The sequence below is a fragment of the Sorex fumeus genome, unplaced genomic scaffold, assembly GCF_029834395.1.
Source record: "Sorex fumeus unplaced genomic scaffold, SorFum_2.1 ptg000003l, whole genome shotgun sequence".
NCBI lineage: Eukaryota > Metazoa > Chordata > Mammalia > Eulipotyphla > Soricidae > Sorex > Sorex fumeus.
In genome coordinates this window covers 21,953,396-21,979,820 of record NW_026606060.1, presented here as the reverse complement: position 1 = coordinate 21,979,820, position 26,425 = coordinate 21,953,396, and the positions used below count along the sequence as shown (strand labels likewise).

The following is a 26,425-nucleotide window of genomic DNA, read 5'->3' as shown; positions in this document are numbered from 1 at the left end:
TCTTCCAGGATTGCAGCACCATATTTGATAGGGTTTAAATATGTTTTAAACCATGGGATCAACTACAAAGGCGATTACAGGCCGCTCCAAAAGCCTCTATTCCTCTCGGAGAGCCTGGCAAGCTACCAATAGTATTCTACCCACACGGCAGAGTCTGGCAAGCTATCTGTTGTGTATTCAATATGCCAAAACCAGTAACTACAATGGGTCTCATTCTCCTGACCCTGAAAAAGTCTCCAATACTGCAGCGTTGAGAAGGATGAGGAAGGAGAGGCTGATAAAATCTCAAGGTCGAACTAGGCTGTCAAAACAAAGAAAGACAAAAATGATTGTCTGTACTTTCAATCCACGTATGCTGGCATCAGATGCATCCATCGAGGACCTGATGGTTTTTAATACATTTAAGTACTTTTTAATACTGTGTATTAACTTCCTATTGCAGCTTCAAGAAATTTCCATGAACAGTATTTTCAGATCAAACAAATTTACTTATTTACTTGTAGTCCTTGAGGTCAGAAACCTAAGTCAAACTTAATGGGGCTGTGTTCATTCCGGAGGATTTCTGGGATAATTTGTGGATTCTTGTTTTGTTTTGTTTCTCTCTTTTTAAGTTTAGAAAGGCTGTCTATCCCTTGACTCTTGACCCATAATGCCACTTGCCAGAGAAACACTCTGCAGTCACATATACCTCTGCTTTTCTTTTATGCAGGCACTTTTTTTAAAAAAAATTGATTCAGCATGAGGTATAGTAACAAAGCTTACATGTTTGAGTTTCTATCATACAGTCATCAAACACCCCATCCCTTCACCAGTGCACATTTTCCACCACCAAAATCCCCAATATCACCACCCCCACCCACACATTCCACACCTTCCCCTGCTTGTGTGGCAGACAATTTGCACAATACTCTCTTTCTCTACTAGAGTTACCTTCAATATTTTAAGACCAGTCCCACCACCACTCATGCCTGCCGAAAGGCAATGCAAGATAATGTGTTTTGTATTGCTTGTTATGGATACAATATAATGTTACATGGCCATGCGCTCTAGGAATGCTAAATTTTAATAATTAGGGTCTGAAGAGATCACTGCAGCAAGTTGCTTGGGTCTGAGATTCGTGTGTGTGTGTGTGTGTCTGGATTTTGGCCATGTGGGAGCTTAAGTAGATGGTGGCCGGATGTGGCATCCTCTCAGAGTCTCATCAGGGCAGGGGAAGGAGAAGGTCCCACTCCTCCCCAGTCCCGGCAGGCCTGGTGTCTGCCGCCACCGCTACTCATACCTGGAGCTTGTCGCTGACTTCTAGAAAATGGCGGCCGCCATGGCCCCTGAAGGGCAGGTGGTGGAATGGCACCTGCCCCCATCTGGAGTAGCCCAGCAGAAACGGCCTATTGCAAAGTCCAGGACCATTTCTGCAGCAAGTTGCTCGGGTCCGAAGTTCATTTGTGTGCCCTATAAAGGCACTTTTGACTGCATTGTACCTGGATAATCCAGGGTTATTTTTTCATTTAAAGCTTCTTATCTTAATGTGCAAAGTCCCTTTTATTATATCTTATAAGCTAACATATTTATATTCTTGGAACTAATATATGAATACCTTGCAGGATTTAACTGTGACAGATAAACTTTTTTGGTGGGGTGGGGACACACCCAGACAGTGATCAGGGCTTACCTCTGGCTCTATGCTCAGAACTCCTGGAGCGGCAATGGTGACCATAAGGAATTGAACCTGGGTCAGCTGTGTGCAAGACAAGCAAATTTTTCTTTTTTAAAATTTTTTTAAAAATTGTTTGCAGGAAAATGAGAAATTTTATTTTAAAAAAGAAATTAATATATAATAGGATGCTCCATGAGATGCTCACAATGTGCTGATTGGAGAAATGGGAAGCCTAGCTTTTCTTTGTAAGAGTAAATTGGAGGGTTGAAAAAATAGTACAGCAGGTAGGGCACTTGCCTTGCAGATTCAGGTACAATCCTTGGCTCCCATATGTTGCCCAGAGCACCTCCAGGAATAATTCCTGAGTGTAGAGCCAGGAGTAACTCCTGAGCATTGCTGTGTGTGCCCCCCTCCCGCCCCCATACACAAAGAAGTAAACTTGAATTCAAGTAAAATGTGCATTCACAAAATGTATGAATTTTTAAATTCATCATTAGAATTTTCAGAACATACACCTAGATAAAGACACACCCAACACTGCCCCTTCAGTTACCATTTTCTGTGCCACAATCCGCTAACCTTTCAATCCTGATAATGTTGATTATAATATATGGTTATAAATTTTATATAAAAATCACAGCATTTTGGGGGGCTTTGTATCTGACTGCTTTTAGCCATCTTTATATTTTTGAATTTTATCAATGATGTCATTTGGAGTTGTTTTGTATTCACACTGCTGTTCAAGATTTCATTGTCTAAATATACCACAATTTATTTATTCACAGATGTTGATGGAAATTTGGTTATTTATGAATTGTGCTGCCATGAGCTTTTTGTATGCCTTTGGTGAACATATGCACTCATTTATGCTCAGTTCATACTTAGCAACATGGAATTGCTGGACCATTTAGGACGCATCTGTTCAGCATTTAAAAAATATTGCCAAATACTTTTCTAAAGTGGTTGCTGCAGTTGATATGCTTATCTGTTGCAGTGAGAATATGCAGTAAGAATATACCATATTTTAGCCAGTGTGTGGTGTTGTTTACATATTTAATTTTAGTGCTTAAAATAGGTATATTATACTGGTGATTTTCATTTGCAATTTATTGGCAAACAAAGAAGTTGAGCACACTTGTTCCTATATACTATCTAAATGTCATCTTGTCATCTAAATATCCTCATGTGTAGAATTTCCCTTGAGGCCAGAGAGATAGTACAACCTGTAGCCCATTTCTGTTGCAAGCTGTAATCTGGATTTGATCCTCAGCACAATGCATGGTCTCTTGAGCTTACCAAGATTGATTCCTAAACACAAACCCAGAAGTCCTGGCCCCCAAAAGGACTAACAAAATAGTCATTTTAATGTGTTTATCCATTTCATAGTGATTTGTAAAACTTACATAAATAGTCTAGGTATCACTGCTTTTTTGTTTATGTTTCAGGACATATCTTTTCCTACGTTATCCTACTTTTCTTCTTCTTGATCATGTCTTCGGATAATTATGAAGAATGTTTAGAAACTTTTTGGTTGTATAGAAATAAAACCTAGAAGCAACTTCATTTTTATTTATTCATTTTGCTTTGGAGCTATATCTGGTCATGCTCAGGGCTTATTCTTGCCTCTGCATTCAGGAATTGCTCCTGGAAGTTATATGGGGACCATAATGGGATGCCAGGGATCAAACCCCGGCTGGCCTTGTGCAAGGCAAGTGCCCTACCCACTGTACCATTGTTCGGGACTTAGAAGCAATTTTAATGTACACCAGTGGGGACAAGGACCCTTAGTTCCAGTGATACCAGGATAATGACATTGTGTGGAGCATTCCAGGAATCAAACACATGCCTCCGGTCTAGCAGGGAAAGCACTCTACCAATTGATCTATCCCATCGATTCTGAAAGAGGATACAAATGACTGTGATACATAGAAAGATTGATAAACTGGTTCCATGAAAAATTGTATGGGGTTGTTGATAAGAATTAAAGAATTATTGATAAGAATTCTCTATATAGTTTTAATTCCTCTCATTCTTTCTTCCCACTTGAGAGACTATTGTTTCAGAGTTGGAAGAAGGAATTGATATGTGTTGTCCTTGGGCCCATTCTTTTCTCTCTTGGGAACCAGCTGTATGATGGAGCATTTTCTATTAAGTCTTACATTGTTCCTTCCAAAAGAATGTATTAGTTTTTTTAGGGAGGCTGAGATAATTCAAGAACTAAGACTCTTGCCTTGCATGTGTCTGACCTTGGTTTGATCTCTTATTATGGTCCTCTGAGTACCACCAGAAATGGTCCTTGAGCACAGAGTCCGGAGAATGCCCTGAGAACTAGTTGGTGTGACCCAACCCTGTTCCCCCCAAAATTAGCATGCTGTTTCTGTATTACAAAGACATGTTTTCCAAGGGCTTCAAAATTAAAATTCATACTTTGACTTCTGTCAGTCTGATTCTTCTGTTCTGATTAAAAAACTGTGTATTGAAATCTTATGCTACTTATTGTTTATCTAATGCCTCAATATGGAGTTTTCCATTTTGGTTTATGTTTGGAGGTCATACTTGTTTGTGCTCAAGGCTTATTCCTGATTCAGCAATCACTCCTAGATGGGTACAGGGTAGCATATGTCATGCCAGGGATAAAACTTGGGTTCTTTGTAGCAAGTCAAATAACTTACCTACTGTTTTTCCACTTTTAAATATAAGTCACAATTTATATTTTATATCTTTTGAGAAAATGCTAAAATTCATGAAACCTATAGCTTTAATTAATCACTGTTGAACTCTGAATTCTATCCACTTTTGGGAACTAGTATAATGGTTATGAGAAAGATGTTTTGGGCTCTACCATTAAATATATATATATATATATACACACACACACACACACATATATATATGGCTTTAGGCAATCTAGTTAATTTGTGACTGTAAAACTTTTCTGTTGGTTGGGGGTTATAGTACTTCCTAGAGTTATTGCAAGCATTAAATAAATCCTTAGAGTGATTTTAACCACGAATGGTGCCTAGGAAGTTATCAGTAAACAGTAGGAGCTCATACTTTTTTTATTACAATATTTTTTCACTGTTTTTAATGATTTTAGGCACATAATGGACATCCTATAAACACATTAGTACCAATGGATTAAATTGGGTTGAGATGACTAAGCTTTTATATCTCTGTATAAACAAAACTCACTTGGTTTTCAGGTTCGTATTTCCTGTATTCTGCTGAGCTTTCACAGCTCTCAGTTTTATAGACGTGGAACTTTTCAGTTACTCCCACTGAATACATTTACTATTTACGTGATTACAATTTCATTATACTTTGCAGCCTTATGCTGTATCATGGTTATTTTGGAACGTGAATAAAGGTACCTTACTGAATCTTGCAATTTCTTAATTTAAAGGATTATCTTACTACCTATTAATAGTAAGATGAACCAGAAAGTTTTAAACCAAAGTATGCCAATTTGTGTTTTCCTTTATATTATTAAACAGAACCTTAGTGTTAATAGCCTTTGTGAACTCTTTCAGTGCCGTGTGAAGACTGTAAAAATTGGCTAACATATCTGAAACTCATAGCTGGACCTTTTCCAAAGCTGGAAACTATAATACTATTTTCCCATTGTTCTTTTTTCAGTAAGGAATGTTTTCAATTACCCAAAAATCTGATGGATAGTGGCTGAAACAGTCATTTTTATTTGTCTAATATAATCAGCTGCCTACAGCTAGTCACTTGTTGGTTCTAATTCAGTGGCTCAGTGATGGCATAGCTTCGGGCTAGATTCCTTGTCATCTTATTGTTCATTCTGACACACTTGCCTGATGGGTACATGATTGCCTAATGCTACAGTTAGCATCATAGCTCATAGTAGAAACTCTTCTCACACCATTTTCTTATCAGAAGGAAGGAAAGTTTATATCGTAAATTTATTGGCAGAAGTGTTTACTTTTGTCACTTCTAATTTCACAAAATTAAGAAAATAAATTATACTTTTAGGGACTTTGATATTATATGTTCTATCATAAAAGTAGTCTATGTGTTATATCTAGTCAGGATTATTTCTTTTGTCTGCTACAATTTGCAATCTGAAGTAAAAGAGGATTTTTATTCTTTCATTTTTACTCAATCTGTGATTTTTAAAATATCAACATAGCTTATTGTTTAAACATGGTTGACTGACATAATTAATGACAAATATATTTCTTTTAACAGGATAAAAACCCGTTCTACATTAACTGAAAAAATGCTTTCTCATAAAGTGCAGTTTGAGGGCAGAATCATATCAAGGTAATTGTAATTTCACACTTAAAAATTTTATGTTTCTAAAGTTATATTTTTAAGTAGAAATAGCAGTATTGTGATAGTTAAATAAAGTCACATGAAGTGAAAATGTAAATTGTAGTGGACATTTTGGGTAATATCTATAAATCAGTGTTGCAAAAGTCATAGGAAGTATGAATGTATAGGTATTGTAGACTGAAGAGATCTCAGTGAGTTAATCTCTTGGTTGTACACAGGAAGTACTGTTTCAATTCCCAGCAACAAATGGTTCCCCAAGTACCTCCAAGAGCAACCCTAATCACTAATCTAAGACCATACCTGAGCGCCACTGGGTATGACCAAAAGTAAAATTGGATTTGGAATCAGAGAAGTGACAACAGGCTAGAGCACATGATTTGGATGCAGGAAACCTAGGTTTGATTCTTGGCACTTGATCTCCTGAGCATTGTCAGGGCTACCACTAAGAATAGAGCCAGGAGTAGCTCCCTGAGAAATGCAGGAGTGACCCTTGTGCACAACTACTGCTGCATGTGACAAAAAAATATATATGATTCCAAAGCTGTATTAAAATATTTTAAGTATATATTACTTGTGGACTGGAGTGATAGCACAGTGGTAGGGCATTTGCCTTGCATGCAGCCAACATGGCCGACCCGAGTTCGATTCTTCTGCCCCTCTCGGAGAGCCCGGCAAGCTACTGAGAGTATCTCGCCCACACAGCAAAGCCTGGCAAGCTACCTGTGATGTATTCGATATGCCAAACACAGTAACAAGTGTCACAATGGAGACGTTACTGGGCCTGCTCAAGCAAATTGATGAACAACGGGAGGACAGTGACAGTAATATCACTTGTAGAAAACTTTAAACATTTATCAAAACTGCAAAACTGCATTAATTTTATCATAATTGCTCAAGTAAAATTTTTTTATCAGGTAACTGTGAGATACACAGTTCTAAAGTTTTTCATGATTGGGTTTCAGTTATACAATGTTCCAACACCCAACCCTTCACTAGTGCACATTTTCCAACACCAAGGTCTCTAGTTGCCCTCCCGCCACACCCCTCCCAGACTTTCTCTGTGGCAGACACTTTTCCTCTGTCTCTGTCTCTCTCTGTCTCTCTGTCTCTCTCTCCTTTTAGGCATTGTGGTTTACAATACAGTTTCAAATTAGTAGTTATTTATTTATAGATGCAATAAAATGGCAAGGAAGGTGATACTTAAATAAATCTGTTGCCTCATTATTACAAGCCTCTAGCAGTGTATAGTGCAAATTGGTCTTTTTGAGTATATTAATGATAACATACGCTTATAGTTGTTATATATGTTAAATCAGTTTAAAAAATTTTATGACAAAAGTGGAGGCAGGTGCCCCAGGCCGGCGTCCTGGCGGCTGGCGTTCAGAAGCGCGGACATGATGGCCACTCAGTACCTCTATTGCAAACCACAACACCCTAAAGGAAAGAGAGAGCAAAAGGGAATGCCCTGCCACAGAGGTGGGGCGGGTTGCGGGGATGGGGTGAGGGGGTGGGAGGGTTCATTGGTGGTGGTGAATGGGCACTGGTGGAGGGATATGTACCCAATCATTGTATAACTGAAACCCAAGCACGAAAGTTTGTAAGTCTACAACTGTACCTCATGGTGTTTCACTAATTAAAAAATAAATTTTAAAAATTTATGACTGGAGCGATAGCACAGCGGGTAGGGCGTTCGCCTTACAAGCGGCCAACATGGCCGACCCGAGTTCGATTCCTCCGCCCCTCTCGGAGAGCCCGGCAAGCTACCGAGAGTATTCGATATGCCAGACACAGTAACAACAAAGTCTCCAATGGAGACGTTACTGGGCCCGCTCGAGCAAATCGACGATCAACGGGAGGGCCTTTTATGACAAAAATAAATATATGAGCAGCCTTTCGAAGTTCACCACTTCTAAAGTTTTTTCCCCCTCTGTTTTAAATATCTGTTAAAATAGTTGTCTATATTTTATTTTATTTTATTTTTGTTTTGTGGTCACACCTGGCCATGCTCAGGAATTACTCCTGGCTCTGCCTACCTTCAGGAATGAACTCCTGGAGGAATGTTTGAGGACCATATGGGATGCTGGGGATTGAAGCCAGGTTGGCCGTATGCAAAGAAAATGCCCTACCCACTGTACTATCTCTCTAGCTCCAGTTGTCTATATTTTAATATTTCCATATCCATATTGGTACAAGAGAATTTTTTTTCCTCCACTCAAGTTATTGAGACTTAAGACTTTGGCATGTTTTCCCTGTGACTCTTCATAACTTTGTTTTTGCCATACTCTTGAGGAAGTTAAATTATTCCTGTTTGACAGACTAGTTTATTATTTAATTCAAAAATTGTTCTATTTGAAATTCTTTGATATTGTTATGTCTTTCCAGAAATGGACACGATGCTTGCAGAGAGCTGGTTGGGTTCTTTTTCACTCATGATCAGTCTCTTACAATTTATGAATATCGGCGATTTGGGAAAAATAGGTATGCAATAAAACATTGTTATAGTGTTCAAAGCAATTACTTCCTAGAGAGACTGGGTAATTTTACATTTCTTTTTTGTCATTCAATTTCTAGAACAAATGTGCTTCCTTTTATTCACAAGGACATTTATAGTCATCAGTGTGGACGAAGGAAAGGAAAACAGTATCAACTTGGTGATTTTTATATTGTGAGTTAAGCATGTACTTGCAAATGTCTTAATAGCAGATGTTGGGGTTTATAGAATAATATGGGGGTGGAAGAATAAATATTCTATTCTTCATTTTATTTTCTCTCATGATTTCTAAACAAAATCATTTATGTGAGTGGCTAATCGTTGATGTTTACCCTGGCAGTTCTGACTCTTATGTCTCAGATCAAGGACCTGAATCGTAGCATGATGTCTAGACTTCATAATATCTCTCAGCAAGGGAGCTTGTATTCTGCTACTTAAAATTTTCTGTATAAGGTTGTGCTACTGTGGCAAGTAGCTGCTGCTGAAGGATGCAGAGTAATGTTCCACCCTAAAACCTGCTTATCTTCTAAGGATGCTCAGCTTTCTCTATATGCAAAAGTGTCAGCTTCTGGGACTGTCACATATCCAAGATTTTGTTTGTTCTCCTTGTAATTTTTCTCACCTCTTATTATTCTTTGCATATGATAAATCACAAAGATATCTTAGAATCAGTAGATGGCAATGTTACATTGTATGATGCTCCTACACTTTGAATTATATTCACCCTTATAACTAAAATGTGGCACTAGTCACAGTGATCATTCATGTAGAAAGATATATCTATAGACAAAGGATTGGCACCTCATTAGAACCATTCCTGGCTTTTGTGCAGTTTATGGTTTCGTGATATAGTCGGATAGGAGGATTTGGTAGGGAAAGCAATGACCCATTTTTATGGGGCCAGAGATTTCTTGGAGAAAGTGCCATCTAACATTGACCTAAAGAATGAATTTTGCTGAGATGAGGAATGCCAGGTGGCGGGCAAAAGTTTCCAGGTGAAAGAGAGAGCTTGTGCAAAACACAGAAACACAAAAATAAGTGACTTATTTGGAGAACTAAAAGTGCTTAGTTCAGTCTGGCTAGAAAATACAGTTTATGACTGGAGTTGGCAAGAAATGAGCGGGAGCTTATTGAGAGTAGCTTTATGTTGACACATCTTAAGTATTTTTTGGAGATCATTGAAAACTAAACTGCAGTTGGAATGTGGAGAGGTGACATATCAGGCTTGTAATTTAGAAATATCTCTTTGGTAACTGTGGAGAATAGAAAAAAGATTTTATTTTGTTATTCTAGAAGAAGATTTATTACTGCTTATATTAAGTCACAGTGGCTATGAAGCCTTATTAAAACATTTAAAAAATCTTTAAGGAAATAGATCAATAAGACCTATTGATGGTTAGGTGAGGGGTTAGAGCTTAAGAAAACTTTCATTTGGATGAAATTTACAATATATATTTTACTCATGCCTGTCTCTTGAGATCAGGAGAAAATAACTTCTAACTCATATTTTACAACCAACAAAAATAATGCTTGTGCTACATTACAGTTACTTCTAGCTCTAAGTTGCTGTCTTTGATAATTTACTACAGTTTTTGATTTATTTTCTCTCCTCTCTCCATGCTCCATATTGCTTAAGCCAGATGTGGAACTCTGCTCACTTTATAATTTCTATGAGAGAGGGGTTGGGGGAGGGAGGTAGAGGGGAGAGACTAAACCTCAAAGACCATGTTATGATGCTTTTTAGAGGACGTGGAATTTTTTGTTTGTTTTTGTTTGGGGGCCACACCTGGCAATGCTCTGTACTTACTCCTGGCTTTTGATCAGGAATCACTGCTGATGGGCTTAGGGGATAATCTGAGATCCTTGTTTGGCTATGTGCAAGGCAAGTGCTTACCTTGTATACTATCTCTCCAGTCCCAATATTCTTCTTTTTAGAAATATGTCTCTTGAGTATTATAAATACATCCCTTAATTGTTCTCCATTTTTCTGACTCCTTTCATTCGTTTTTCCTGTATGAAATGTTTGATTTCTTCATGTGAAAAACATTATTTTTATTATGGATGTGACAAATCTACCATTGTTTATCATTCTTCAGTAAAACTTTCTGTGGATCAATAACATTTTTATATTTAGGGCTATAATAATTTTGATTGAAATAGCTTGTCTTTTTTTTAATTCCTTTTAAAAATTTGACTATTTTCACATGAATTGATAAATGAAAGATTGTTCTAACTGATAAATTGGTTGGAAAATTAGTTCTCTCATTTTTCCACATCTTCAACCAAAATGTATGTGTTCTATAAATCTAAGTCTAATAATTATCATTCTAAGAGTATAACATGAAACACAATTAAGATAAATATTTAAATTGGTATTAATTTTTTTCTTCTTAATAATTTATACCTTTAAATACTAATTTATTAATTTCTTTAGGGTGCAAACTTATCATTTTTGAGTTCTGATCATCCCAGACTTCCAGAAAGCTTAAAAGAAAACACATTACTTGTACTTCGAATCACAAATATTGATCAGGCAGGTTTGAGTTCCATCAAGTAAGTTAAACATGTATTTGTCATTTTGAAATATAATGAAAATATTTAAAAAAAATTATCTTAAAATTAGATTCCATTCTAAAGTATTTTAACTTTAAATTTTACATACTCAAATATTTTTTAAAAGCTACAGACAGCTCTTTTGTGTATTTTATATGCTATCCTGCATTCAAATACATGTTTGTTAATAGCTACAATCAAAAGAAGATCAAGAATGTTCTATCATATGTTAAAGTTTTAATGAAGATGCTTGTGCTTTAACACTTTTATTGAACTAAATGCTAGCTACTAAGGAATACATTTTAGATTATGGAATACAGTTTAAAATTATAACCAATTTCCTCAAATTTGGTGTGCTTTTTTACCATTAAAATTGCATCTGAGTCCCACATTCTTACAGCACTTACTTATTAATAATTATGCGTGATGCAAAATAATACTGAGACAAAAGTGCTTTCACATAAAATTGAATTTAATTATAGCAATCTATGTGTGTTATTCCTGTTAAGTTTTCCTTGGTGCTATATATAATTCAGAATTATAATTGTAGGTGTACTGCATGTGCATTAGAGACCATAGCTAACAGATTTACTATAAGAAAGTCTATAGTTCTTCATTATTTACAATACTGCTCAAGTAAATATAGCTTTTTTTATTTTGAAGATAACATTTTTATATTTTATACTTGGCAGGCTGGAGCGATAGCACAGCGGGTAGTGCGTTCGCCTTACAAGCGGCCAACACGGCCGACCCGAGTTCGATTCCTCCGCCCCTCTCAGAGAGCCCGGCAAGCTACCAAGAGTCTTCGATATGCCAGACACAGTAACAACAAAGTCTCCAATGGAGACGTTACTGGGCCCACTCGAGCAAATCGACGATCAACGGGAGGGCCTTTACCTTTACTTGGCAGGCTAAAAATACTTTTTAAAATTTACTAGTTTTAATTGGGTAGAAAATTAATGAACACTGTCACTGTCATTGTCCTGTCCTGTCACTGTCCTCAGGTTTTTCATAGATATGCTTGAACGGGCACCAGTAATGTCTCACAACAAATTATGAGACTTGTTGTTACTGCTTTTTGGCATATCAAATACATCACGGGTAGCTTGCCAGGCTTTGCCATGAAGGCGAGATACACTTGGTAGCTTACCGGACTCTCCGAGAGTAGCAGAGGAATCAAACCCAGGTTGACCACGTGCAAGGCAAATGCCCTACCTGCTGTGCTATCACTCCAGCCCTAATGAACACTAAAGTAGCAAAATGTTTAATTTGAAAATTTTTCAAAATTTGTATAAGGTCAAAGCAAGTTTTTACATGTAAGGTTTTATGAATGTTAGCTCTTCATTTTACATAGACAACGCTTCTGTGGAATAAAACTGTAGACAAGGTAAGCTTGATAGATAATCACTAAGCTTTCTTTCAAGTTTGAGAGCTAACTTGAAACTGGAAGTGTTTCCCTACTAAAAATTGCAAAACAAAATTAATTTTATCATGATGACATGCTAATTGCAGAATTGATTCTTTGGAACATGAGGATGCTGTAACTAGTGAAGAAGACAATGATAGACTGCTCTTACAGGCTGTTCAAAGTATGTATTATTACTATGCTTTCAAAAAGCTTTTATTTTCAACCTTTTTCTTTGTAAATGATACAGCAGTACTTGCAGATATTTCTTTGATTCATCTCTCATGCTTTGTATTTTCTATTTACCTATATTTTATAATGAAATATAGTTTTATTGATTGATTTTTATATATATTCAAACAGTTTTAATTAATATAATGTGGATTAAAATTTTTAGGGAGCATTTGGTAAAAAGGATTTATTCTTGAGCTAAATAAAGTAAAATAGATTTTTTTAATTTACTTATTCATTACTTGATTGCCTAACGATATTTACAGCAACAACCTAGTGTGAAAGAAAATATGCTAAGCTGTGTTTGGACTGTGCCTTTTAGTAGGCACATGAATGTGTAAATCCCTCATATTTCTATTAATTTATTTATATCCAAATGTAACAATAATGTTTTGTTTAATGTACAATGATATTGTAGGTAGCAGATGAAATATATGTACACTTTCTGATGGTGAAACTGTAGCACTGTCTTCCCATTGTTCATCGAGTTGTTCAAGAGGGCCAAGTAGTGTCTCCATTGTGAGACTTGTTGTTACTGTGTTTGGCATATCGAATGCTCACAGGTAGCTTGCCAGGCTTTGCAGTGCAGACAAGATACTCTCGGTAGCTTGCTGGGCTCTCCAAGAGGGGCAGAGGAATTGAACCCGGCTCGGCCAGGTCAAGGCAAAAAATGCCCTACAGCTGTGCTATGCTAAAAGTGTGATCAATGTGGTGTTTAGAGTTCAAAAGAGTTCAGCCTTTTCACCACTATAGACTAAGAGGCTCAAATAGACAATTTACTCATTGAAACTCATAGTCTCTAAAGGAGAGAGGCATTTAGCAAGTAATCACATAAATAAGCATGTACTTATAAATTTTGATAAAACATAATTTATTATTGAAATGTGATCAGAGAGTAGGAAGATAGAAACGCGATGAAATATTTTTCTGATATTGGTATTTGAACTCTCAGATGTTCTTATTTTGTTTGTGTGCTTGTAGTGATTATCTATTGTACTGTAGTTCAGGCATAATGTTTACATAAAATAACTATTGCTTATTTTATCACGGCAGAGCCTGGCAAGTTCCCCGTGACGTATTCGATATGCCAAACACAGTAACAACAAAGTCTCCAATGGAGATGTTACTGGGCCTGCTCGAGCAAATCGATGATCAACGGGAGGGCCTTTACTTTTACTTATTTTATATTCCTATCCAAATGTAACATAATCATCTCTTCTCAGAAAACTGCACTGTAGCACGGTCCTCCTGTTGTTCATCGATTTGCTCGAGTAGGCACCAGTAATGTCTCCATTATGAGACTTGTTGTTACTGTGTTTGGCATACCGAATACATCGCAGGGAGCTTGCCAGGTTCTGCCGTCCAGATGGGATACTTTCGGTAGCTTGCTAGTCTTTCCTACAGGGACGGAGGAATCAAACCTGGGTCGGCTGCATACAAGGCAAACATCCTGCCCTCTGTTCTATCGCTCCAGCCCAGCTATCGCTTCTTGGCCTTTTGGCTAAGATCAAGTGTAGTATTTGTTCTCAGAAAACTATTCAGTTTAATCCAAAAATAATTTATATGTTTATTTTCACTTAATTCACATTAGTAACTACTCATCAAACTTCTTTAAAGTGTTCCAATATACTTTCAAAAATTTTAATGGAGTATAGAAGAAAAATATCCTTGGGCATATATAACCACCAATATCACCAAATTCCCGAATTTATATTGTTTTTTAAAAATTATTTTTAAATTTTAGATGTTTTATTGTTTTTCATCTTTGGATCTTGTAAATTTTTTAAAAAAAATTTTAGAGCATTGCAAAACCATTCATGATTCATGATTTCAGTTATAATAATATTCCAGCACCCATCCCTCTACCAGTCTACATTTCCCGGCACCAGTATCCCCAGATTACCTTCAATCTCCCCTCTGAGATGTTCTTGATGTTTAGTAACTCATTTTCTCTTTTCTTTCATGATAAGAATTATTCATTATTGTATCTAATTGCATTTGTCGTCTTCTCCAATATTGTATGTATAGTAACTGCTTTAGTAAAATTGTCTGCATTTTCTTATGATGGCTCAAACTGCATTAAATGAAATCATTGACTGTACTGAGAGCAAACTAAGGGTCTGATAAATATCATCTTTTACAAATTCTTGGTGGAAAGATTTATTTTAAATGTTTAAGTATAGAGTAGCATTCTAAAGCCCTGAAACTATTTGTTAGGTTACAGCTTGAAGATTTCAAATTTTATTAGAAATTTTGAACAGACCATTCTTTTGTACTTGCCTGGCATTTATTTTATAATTCAGTTGCAAACAGTCCCAGAAGAATAACAATATTGGATTATGAGATGGAGAGGAGGCCTAGAAAATGAAAACTAAGATTTTTCATTTGCAGCACTAGTTATTTTCATGATGATAGTGAAACACTATTTTCCTATATCTAAAATATAACTTTTCACCACACAGGGGTGCTAGTGTTCTTGTATATTTATATGTGATTTTAAATATAAGCCCTTTTACTAAAAGTATTTTATTTTCCAAAATTTTCTAAGTCATATGAATGATTTTGCTGAATACTCACATTTCTTATATAAATGACATCAACTTTATTATTATTTTTTAAGACAGGCAATTGCAAATTGACACATTAATGCTTAGTTTCTACCTCTTTTCTACCTGGATAGATATGCTAAAAAAACAGCTACATAAAAGAGGTGTTCGTATTTTGCATGGATTGGGAAAATATCTTCAACAATTGGACAAAGAAGGAAATGGACTTTTAGATAAGGAAGATTTTAAGCAAGGACTCAAAAAATTTTCCTTGAAAGTATCTGAAAAGGTATATATTCTGGATAATTATCTGCAGTGATGATAATTTATTCTTAGATAATTGTTGCTCATTTTCCTATTAGAGTGTTAGTCATTCACTTGTTTTCTGCTTCTTTATACCCCATTTTCAGTTAGACACTTTCTGTTGGCTTCTAAGACTTCAACATTTATTTCTCCATCATATGTTGATTAAGGACCTAACTGCCAGGTATTCCTTGAAATTCTGAAAAGATGTGTCCTGGAGTTTTGTAGTCTTCATAATCAAAGTAAAGGGAAACATATTTTTAAAACAAAATGATTTTTAAAATGGAGAATGCTTTGGGGGAGTATAGGATCCATTCCAAGACATATTATGGGGTAGGAGGGAGAATATCACAGATAAATTCCTGGAGGGGAGCTAAATTTGAGCCGAGTTTTGAAGAATGAAAAGGAATTAAGCAGAAATGAAGGGAGGAGAAATGAGGGCCAGAGAATGAGTTGTCAGGAAAAGAAGCATATGTGAAGCATAGGATGGAAACAGAATGTTGTCCATAACCAGAATTTCAAATAGTTCATCCTACCCTTAAATCTGCATAGAACCTTCACGTGTTCCTCTGCTCATAGATGTTTTTATTTCTCTCCATGACTGATTTTTCCCTTTTTTCAGGCTTTTCTGCTGAGAACACTATCAGAACACTTTTCTCTAAAAACCATGTTCATCTGATCCTGGTTCTCCTTATACCAGTTGTTCCTGTTATTTCATGATGCTTTAAAAATTTCCTTTCGCTCTGACTCTAAATTTCCTCCAGCTCCGACTGTATTCAATAAGCTTCCAACTTCATGTTGAATATATGTAACACCTTAAGTAGTATCTGCAGTGTGTCAATTGTTGAATAGATAGCCAATGTTGTTTTAAATAGGAAGTAAGAAAAAAAAGATACTGTAACTTTAAGTCTAGCAATTTCCATTAAGTTAAAACATTACATGCCTTGCTCAGAAGTTTTTTTTTTTTGTAGGAGTACTGCTATTTATTCAGCCACTGATTAGCTGATTGAATTGTGCATGAACTCCACCTTACTTTTTTTTTCCATTTTTTTATAATTTTATTTATTGAATCACCGTGAGAGCAGTTACAAAGCTTTTGGGTCTAAGTCTCAGTCATACAATGAAACACCCGTACCTTCACCACTGCCCATTCTCCACCACCAAAAATCCCAGTATACCCCCATCCCACACCCTCCCACTGCCTGTGGGGCAGATGATTTCCACATTATTCTCTCTCTACTTTGATCACATTCACTATTTCGACACCAGACTCACCATTATTTGAGATTTTACCCCAACACTCAGATCTGCTGAAAAGGCAACAATAGACAATTTGTGTTCTATTGCTGGTTATGAATATCATATGATGTTGTGTGGCTGCAGTAGGGCCATGTGGTTTTGAAATTCCGAAATTTTAACACAAATCTGGAGGAATTTCTGCCAAAAGCCACTGGGTTTAGAGATCTGCTCCTGAGTCTCTGGGATCATGGCCGTTGGGCAGCTTGATGAGGAGCCAGAGAGGCTGTTCCTGGGCTATGACTTGGGGTCTCGTTGGGGTGGGGAGGACAGGCCCGGCTCCGCACCCCCCGCCCCCATCCCGTGAGGCCCAACAAGTTTCGTCACTGCGGGCCCAAGCCTGACTGTCCAATGACCTCTGGAGGATGACAGCCACCAAGTCGCCAAGAGGGAGCAGACGGAGGGACAGCACCCATTCCCCCCTGGGGTGGCCCGGTGACAGTAACCTACTGCGGGGTCCGGACACATTTTTGACAAAAGCTGCTGGGCTTCGAGATTTGTTTCTGAGTCTCTGGGATCAAGGCCGTTGAGCAGCTTGATGAGGAGCCAGAGAGGCCGTTTGTGGGCGATGACTTGGGGTCTCGTTATTGTGGGGAGGACAGGCCCGGTTCCACCTCCCCCCCCCCCCATCCCGTGAGACCCAACAAGTTTCGTCACTGCGGGCCCAAGCCTGACTGTCCAATGGCCTCTGGAGGATGACAGCCACCAAGTCGCCAAGAGGGAGCAGGCGGAGGGACAGCACCCATTCCCCCCTGGGGTGGCCCGGCGACAGTAACCTACTGCGGGGTCCGGACACATTTCTGCCAAAAGCCACTGGGTTTAGAGATCTGCTCCTGAGTCTCTGGGATCAAGGCCGTTGAGCAGCTTGATGAGGAGCCAGAGAGGCCATTCGTGGGCGATAACTTGGGGTCTCGTTGGGGTGGGGAGGACATGCTCAGAAGTTTTGATTTTATTCTAAAAGTATATGAATTTGAAACACATCTACCTCAAGGGTTTCAGACAGGGATTCTCTAGCTTCACATACTATTGCTGTAAAGTATAGTGTATTTTGTGGAAAGATTACTGGAAATTGAATATTTGAAATGTAAATTTCAGTTGTAGCTTTTGTTTCTCTGGTTGACATCCTCTTCCTGAACGCTATAGAGATAATACCAATAGCCAGTTGTTTTGTAGTTTAAATGAGAAAATTACATAAAGTACGTAGGAATAGGAATATACCTCACAAACTGTAAGGTTTTGTGTCAATATATTACATATCATACTATAATGTACTTGTTTTGTATTTTTACCAAGCGATAGCACAGTGGGTAGGGCGTTCGCCTTACAAGCGGCCAACATGGCCGACCCGAGTTCGATTCCTCCGCCCCTCTCGGAGAGCCCAGCAAGCTACCGAGAGTATTCGATATGCCAGACACAGTAACAACAAAGTCTCCAATGGAGACGTTACTGGGCCCGCTCGAGCAAATCGACGATCAACGGGAGGGCCTTTACCTTTTTACCTTACCAAGTTTAGCCTTGTGGCCCAGCTAGTGAATATACCAGTGATTATCTAACTTAATTTTTAACTTTACTAAATTTAAAAAAGAAAAGGCAGGGACTGGGAAGATAAAGCTCCAAGGGCTGGTATGCATGCCTTGCCTTACATACATTAGGTTCCAAGTTAATATGATTGCATGAGCATTGCTTGAGTGGATCCTTGGAGGTGCCTACACACTTTTGGATCAGAGCCACTCCATGTCAACTTGACTGAACATCGAACTATCTGGTTCACCCAGCAGGGTGATTTCCAGGAGTGGCCCCAAGGCCACATGAACAGTACTTGGAAATACATGCCTGCCCTCACACCTGCAAAAAATAAAAGTAGAAATAGTAAATGAAGTCTTGGCATTCTTACCTATGGCCACATAAATAATTAATAACTGAGATACATCTGATAATCTGTGCCAGTCTAGTATTCTTCATTAGTTCAATAGTTCCCTTTTGATTGGCTTGCTAAATTTTTATGATTACAACTGAAGAATCAACACCAAAATAATTGTACAAGAATTATACAAGATATTAAAATAAGGTCAACATATATTATGAAATAAAAATTTCTCCAGTTTTTTTGTTGTTGTTTTTTGGCTCACACCTGGCGATGGGTCCCACACAGGGGCTACTCCTGACTCATACACTCAGGAGTTACTCCTGGCAGTACTCGGGGGACCATATGGGATACTGGGAATCAAATCTGGGTCGTTTGCATACAAGGCAAACGCCCTACCTGCTGTGCTGTCGCTTCAACCCCCAGTTTTCTTATTTTTAAAATAATGGCCATCTTTGACTTTTGTTTGTTTGTCTTATTTAATAATGTCTTGAGATTTCCCATGCAATGATAAGCCAAAACAAGAACATAAGAATCATCAAACCAGATCTAATTGTGGAACTAATCTTGAGAAAGGCGTAGTTGTTCTGTTCTCCTTGATTTGCAATTTAAAAATGATATGCAACTTAAATAATAATGTACATAGAGATATCATCAATGGAATTACCTTTCTTTTAAAGATTTAATACTATTTTCTATTCTGTACTATCTCTTGGAAAGAAATAGTCATATAAATTTGTTGTCAGTTAATTCAATTATTAAAATTCTTTCTTTTAATCTTCAAGCACTCTCTTTATTCTGGTATTCTGTGATTTGAATGAGCAACTTTATCTTCTTCTATTCACACCACTTATGCTTTTAAAGGTCAAGCACATTTTCACACTTAAAAAGCTCATTTAACAGACACTCTAAGTCTTTATATGTACAGTGCTTGATGGCAGACCAAAAAAGTTGTGTGGGTTGTTGAGAACTGGTAGCTTTGAAGCAGGTTATCTTAACATTTAGTTTTTTTTAGTAAAGTTTCACATGAAAAAACTAGGAAGAAGTAGAGGAGAATATATTTTGAATATCCTTGATGTTTCAGGCACTTTGCTAGATATTTTATTTATTTTTTCCGTCACACCCAGCAGAGCTCAGGGGCTGCTACCACTTCTGTGCTCAGACTATTCAGAGCAAGGGACTGAATCAGCATCCAGCAGGCAAAATATATACTTAGCCAGTTAATCTATCTTTTAGGCCCCATCTTTGCTAGATGTCTAGATGTCTTATAGACATTCCTATTTAAAACTAACAACTTGAGGGATCAGAGAGATAGTACAACAGGTAGGGCATTTGCCTTGCATGTGGCCAATCTGGGTTCAATCCCTGGAGAACAACCAGGAGTGATTACTGAACACAGAGTATTCCCTGAGCATCACCTGGTGTGGCTCCAAACCAAAAACAAACAAAAAAGTAATGACCTGAGGATGTATATACTTAAGTTTCATAAAATTTCAGACTATAATGACTTTGTGATTAGGAACTTTGACCGTAACATTTAACTAAATTGTGCCTTTTAAAACAAGAAAGTGGTAATACTAGATAAACAAACTGGTATTAGGAATTCACTCAGAATATACTTTCAGCGTAAATCATGGAATATTATTAGAGTCATTTAAACCTTCTATACAACTAATTATGAAATGTAATTAGTGAGGCTACTTACATTTACCCAAGACCTATTGGGAGTCAATGTAAGTTGAAGTAACTTTTTAATGGTCTCAGATGTAAATCATTAAAAATAACTAAATGTTTAAATCCAAATAAACAGAAAGCACTTCTTTTGTATAGTAAAGAACTGAAATGAAAAATTTTATGACTAAATGGTTATTAATAACTTTGCAGATCTATGTAGATCTGTATTCCAGATTGCCTTTAAATATCTTTATTATTTCCATTTGTCAGATTTATATGTAACTTTTAAGACATTTTTAATACAATCTTTCTTATCAAGTCTTTTCAGGGTTACAAAGATGTAATTAAATGCTACTATGATTATTGTTGCTGTGGATATAAATATGATTTAAAATGTAATGGTTGTACTCTTATTGCAGGATTTTGAGTCTTTATGGCTAATCCTTAAGAATGACAGTGGTAAGGTAGATTATGGAGAATTCAGACGTGCATTCATTGGTGAAATGAATGAATACAGGAAATCATTTGTTCGAAAGGTAACTTTATTAAGTAATCTTCCATGTAGGTTTTTTTTTATTAATTGTTAGGTTCATTTGATGAATTGTCATTGAAACTTTATTAAATACCTTTACCTATAGTGTATTTTGGCTTTGTAAAACACATATACATATATATATGTGTATACACACACACACATATATATACTCTTATGAATGTACTGAGGATAGAAGAAAGTCACTTTCACATGTTTTAGAAAAATATAAAAGAAAAATAAAATACGATGTCAAATTTGGTTGATAACGAACCAGGTCCATAAATTGTTGACTTCATAAATTACTAGCCATCTGACTATATACGTAATATTTCTGAGCCTCAGTTTTTTTTATATTCCATGCATATTTTATTGCATAGATACAATCACAGAAAACATATTCTTACACAAATGTAAATAAATTACCCAAGGAATTTTACATAGTTTCATAAAATGATCATTTTTAACATTTCAATCATTTTTTAAAATTTTAAATAAGTGTTTTTATTTATCTATTTATTTATTATTTTTTAATTGATTTTTTTTATTAGTGAAACACCATGAGGTACAGTTATAGACTTACAAATTTTTGTGCTTGGGTTTCAGTTATACAATGATTAAGTACCCATCCCTCCACCAGTGCCCATCCTCCACCACCATGGGTCCCAGAATCCCTCCCACCCCCCATCCCCCCCATCCCATCATGCCTCTGTGGCAGGTCATTCCCTTTTGTTCTCTCTCTTTCTCCTTTTGGGTTCCGTGGTTTGCAAGAGAGGCATTGAGTGGCAATCATGTTTGGTCTATAGTCTACTTTCAGCATGTTTCTCCCATCCTGGGAGGATCCTCCCAACACCCTTTATTTGGTGCTTCCTTTTCTATCTGAGCTTCCTTTTCCCCTAGCATCTGTAGCTGACCTCCAAGTCATGGAGCAAAATTCCTGGTGCTAATCTCGGCCACTCCTGGGAGTTAGTCTCCCATTATGTTACTTTATGTTCCCCAGATGAATGCAATCTTTCTATGTCTATCCCTCTCTTTCTGACTCATTTCGCTAAACATGATACTTTCCATGTACTACCACTTGTATGTAAATTTTATGACTTCATCTTTTCTAACAGATACATAGTACTCCACTGTGTAAATGTACCAAAGTTTCTTTAACCAGTCATCTGTTCACGGGCACTCAGGTTTTTTCCAGATTCTGGCTATTGTAAAGAGTGCTGCAATGAACGAACAAGTGCAGATATCAATTCAACTACACTTTTTTGCCTCTCGGGGATATATTCCCAGGAGTGGTATTGCTGGGTCAAATGGGAGCTCAAATTCTAATTTTTTGAGAATCATCCATACTGTTTTCCAAAAGGGTTGGACCAGTTGGCATTTCCACCAGCAGTGAAGGAGGGTCCCTTTCTCACCACATCCGCGCCAGCACTGGTTGCTTTTGTTCTTTTGGATGTGGGCCAATCTCTGTGGTGTGAAATGATATCTCATTGTTGTTTTGATCTCCATCTCCCTGATGATTAATGATGTAGAGCATTTTCTCATGTGCCTTTTAGCCATTCAGATTTCTTCTTTGCGAAAATTTCTGTTCATTTCCTCGCCCCATTTTTTGATGGGGTTGGGTGTTTTCTTCTTGTGGAGTTCAACCAGTACCTTGTATATCCTTGATATCAACCCCTTGTCAGACGTGCATTCGGCGAATATCCTTTTTCATTCTGTAGACTGTCTTTGTATTTTGGTTACTGTTTCTTTTGAGGTGCAGAAGCTTCTTAGTTTAAGATAGTCCCATTTGTTTATATCTGTTTTCACTTGCTTGGCCAGTGGCGTGACATCTTTGAAGCTACCATTAGCTTCAATGTCATGGAGGATTTTGCCAACTTTGTCTTCAATGTATCTTATGGTTTCCGGTCTGATGTAGAGGTCATTAATCCATTTTGATCTTACTTTTGTACATGGCGTTAGGGAGTGTAGCCGTCCAGTTTGAGCCTCAGTTTTTTAATTCATAATGTTGGTATAAATTTTTAGCATTATATCTGTCTTGGTGTCAAGAATTAGGACAGATGTACCTTATTGCAAAAATATGCATGCTCAGACCAGAGTGATAGCACAGTGGAGAGGGCTTTTCCAACCATGCAGCTAACCTGGGTATGACCCAAAAAGAAAAAAAAAGTATCCTTAACTGAAAAAAAATTTAAATAAAGACTTCTATGTTAAATTGTAATTTTACAAAGGAGAGCTCCATTTTTTTTATAGGAAACTACATGTAAGTTTGATTTTAATGGCCATATTTTGAGCAAGCTTTTGGGTAATATGGTTTCCTTCATAAATGTACCTAATAGAAAATATATTTGTAACTAGTATTATAACAAAGGTTTTATGTTTAGGATAGCAAGGACATTTATGTCAAATATAAATCTTTTCAGTGTACTCTGGTTCCAGGAATAAATCATAAATGAAAAAAGTATAAAATCTCTATCTTTACAGAACAAAGACAATGAAATTATTAATTATATTTTAAAGTCTTAAATATAAATATATATTAATATTAAATATAGTTACATAACTTTTTCATTTCTTAATAATGGTGGTTTGGGTATCTGAGGTAGAAGCTAGCTAACAGTCAAGCTTCTGGAAAGAGAGAACAAAAATAGAATTATGAAGTACTGTGCTATATTGATTTGCTTAGGTCCCAATAACAAATTATCACAAACTGACTACCAAAAAAAAAAAAGGAAATAAATTGTGTCATATTATAGAGGCTGTAAGTCCAAGATTAAGAAGCAATACATTTGGGTTCTACCAAGGCTTCCCTCCTTTGCTTATTTCCTAATGGGTTCTCACCTGATCATTTCATAGTCTGTGCTTCCTGGGTCTGATCTCTGACTTTTATTTCTTTTATTTAGTTATTCTTATTGCTGCTTGTTTGTTTGTTTTGGAGGGCTCACACCCAGTGGTGCTCAGGAACTGGACATTAACTGAGAGCTGTGCTTGCTTTCTCTTTCGTGTGCAGAGTTAAAGCCAGGGCAACTAAAATCAGTTTCTTTTCTCAGTGTGCTAGTATGTGGTTGAGCTTTGAGCTAATACTGGATTTTGGGTTACTTCTTATTCCATTATCATTCTGGGGATATTTTTCAATTGTGATTATAGTTTATGTAACATGTGCACATGTGTTAATGTTTATGGTGTTGGTGTATAGTAATTTCATATCTCACCACCTCCGAGCCTCCAAGTGCCCTCCAACCTCTACCACTGTCCCCATGTCCCTTGTCTGCCTCCAGTCTCTGTCTCACAGTACTTCTGCTACTTTCTTTATCCAAAAGTTAAGTATTTTCAAACTGTCTTATTTAGAGCCCAGAGGTAACCATTGCCGTACATTAGAAAATTAGGTTCCATGTCTGATGATTTTTATAGAAGAAATATAGCTTTTCTCTCTATTTTAGGCTTTTATGAAATTGGATTTCAACAAAACTGGCAGTGTGCCTCTTATAGACATAAGAAAATGTTACTGTGCAAAGAAGCATCCTCAAGTCATTTCAGGTAATTATTTGGAGTCAAACTCCATTATGTTTCTAAAACATCAGATAATAAAAGTGTTACCTTTAAATTGCACTAATTTATAGTGTGGACTTGAAGCCATTAAGAGAGGAAATCAGCAATTACTTTTGGAAACCAGAATGTGAGCACTCTTTGCTTTTCTCCATTTAAGAAATCTTAGGTCCGATGTCTGTATTTATACTTTTATTTTGATGATTATAAGTGAGATCGAGCTGTTTCCTGTTGAGGAGATAGTGAGGAATTTGAATTAGAAAGGTTTAAAGAACAGGTAATTACATGTAAAAGTCGAGCTTGTTTCATTATATACTTGAAGTTTTCAGGAACAATGAGGTGGTGACTTTCTCTGAGATTGGAGATAGACATACAGTAATATTCATATATGTGTGTGTGTAAATATATATATATATATAAACCAGAATGTGAAGGTATAGTAAATATCTCAGTCATTCTAGAGAGTCATTTCTTAAATTGATTTATTACTAAATTCTTAATATGAGTAAAGCATTTGGCAATAGCAAGTCTCCTTCATTACTTACATTTCCTCTATAGAAGTAGAATATAATCACTTAATAAGTGATTATATATATATTACTCGCTCTGCTAATATTTACATTTATATATGAGCTATAATGTTTGAGGGTTTTTTTAAATATGAACTGTATCCTGAATATATTGTTGTATAATTTATTTGGGGGCTCCTTCCATATTGATACACACTGGGACCATCTATTTTTATCTGCTTTATGCTACTCTTTTATTTATGTAGGAGTACTGCTATTTATTCAGCCACTGATTAGCTGATTGAATTGGGCATGAACTCCAACTTACTTTTTCTTTTCATTTTTTATAATTTTATTTATTGAATCACCATGAGAGCAGTTACAAAGCTTTTGGGTCTAAATCTCGGTCATACAATGAAGCAACCGTACCTTCACCAGTGCCCATTCTCCACCCCCAACAACCCCAGTATACCCCATCCCACACCCTCACCCTACCTGTGGGGCAGATGATTTCCACATTAATCTCTCTACTTTGATCACATTCAATATTTTGACACCAGACCCACCATTATTATTTGAGATTTTACCCACACACTCAGATCTGCTGAAAAGGAAACAGAAGACAATTTGTTTTCTATTGCTGGTTATGAATAGCATATGATGTCACGTGGCTGCAGTAGTGGCCTCACAATTTTGAAATTCCGAAATTTTAACAATTAAATCTCGAGGGATTTCTACCAAAACCTTCTGGGTTCCGAGATTTGTTTCTGAGTCTCTGGGATCATGGCCATTAAGCAGCTTGATCAGGAGCCAGAAAGTCCATTCATGGGCGGCAACTCGGGGTCTTGTTGGGATAGGGAGGAAAAGGCTGGCTCCACCCCCATCCCGTGAGGCCCCGTGTTTTTTGTCACTGTGGGCCCAAACCTGACTGTCCAATGGCCTCTGGAGCATGGTGACCATGGAGCTGCCTAGAGGGAGCAGGTGGAGGGACAAAACCCTTCCCCCCCTGGGGTGACCCAGTGACAGTAACCTATTGTGGGGTCCGGATGCATTTATGCCAAAGTTACTGGGTTCCGAGATTTGTTTCTGAGTCTCTTGGATCATGGCCGTTAAGCAGCTTGATCAGGAGCCAGAGAAGCCATTCGTGGGTAATGACTTGGGGTCTCATTGGCGTGGGGAGGAAAGGATCAGCTCCACCCCATCCTGTGAGGCCCAACATGTCACTGCAGGCCCAAACCTGACTGTCAAATGGCCTCTGGAGGATGGCGGCCACCAAGCCACCAAGGGGAAGCAGGTGGAGGGACAACTCCCCCCTGGGGTGGCCTGGCGACAGTACCCTATTGTGGGGTTCAGACGCATTTCTGCCAAAAGCCATTGGGTTTCGAGACTTTTTCTGAGTCTTTGGGATCATGGTCTTTAAGCAGCTTGATCAGGAGCCTTAGCGGCCGTTCGTGGGCGGCGACGTGAGGTCTAGTTGGGGTGGGGAAGAAAGGGCTGGCTCCACTCTCATCCCGTGAGGCCCCAT

General features: G+C 37.3%; 1 protein-coding gene and 1 pseudogene across 1 annotated transcript in view; both read left to right on the top strand.

The window, feature by feature from the left end:
• The window catches only part of CAPS2 (calcyphosine 2), a 61,281-nt gene that overhangs the window by 20,733 nt on the left and 14,123 nt on the right, over positions 1–26,425 (top strand). Inside the window, exons 8-15 of the mRNA XM_056117769.1 lie at positions 5,867–5,941; positions 8,336–8,431; positions 8,525–8,618; positions 10,879–10,997; positions 12,510–12,586; positions 15,314–15,468; positions 20,736–20,852; positions 24,286–24,382. Coding sequence (XP_055973744.1) covers positions 5,867–5,941; positions 8,336–8,431; positions 8,525–8,618; positions 10,879–10,997; positions 12,510–12,586; positions 15,314–15,468; positions 20,736–20,852; positions 24,286–24,382 — 830 coding nt within the window. The remainder of the gene's footprint in view (positions 1–5,866; positions 5,942–8,335; positions 8,432–8,524; positions 8,619–10,878; positions 10,998–12,509; positions 12,587–15,313; positions 15,469–20,735; positions 20,853–24,285; positions 24,383–26,425) is intronic.
• On the top strand, positions 14,115–14,215 carry LOC130029521 (uncharacterized; annotated as a pseudogene).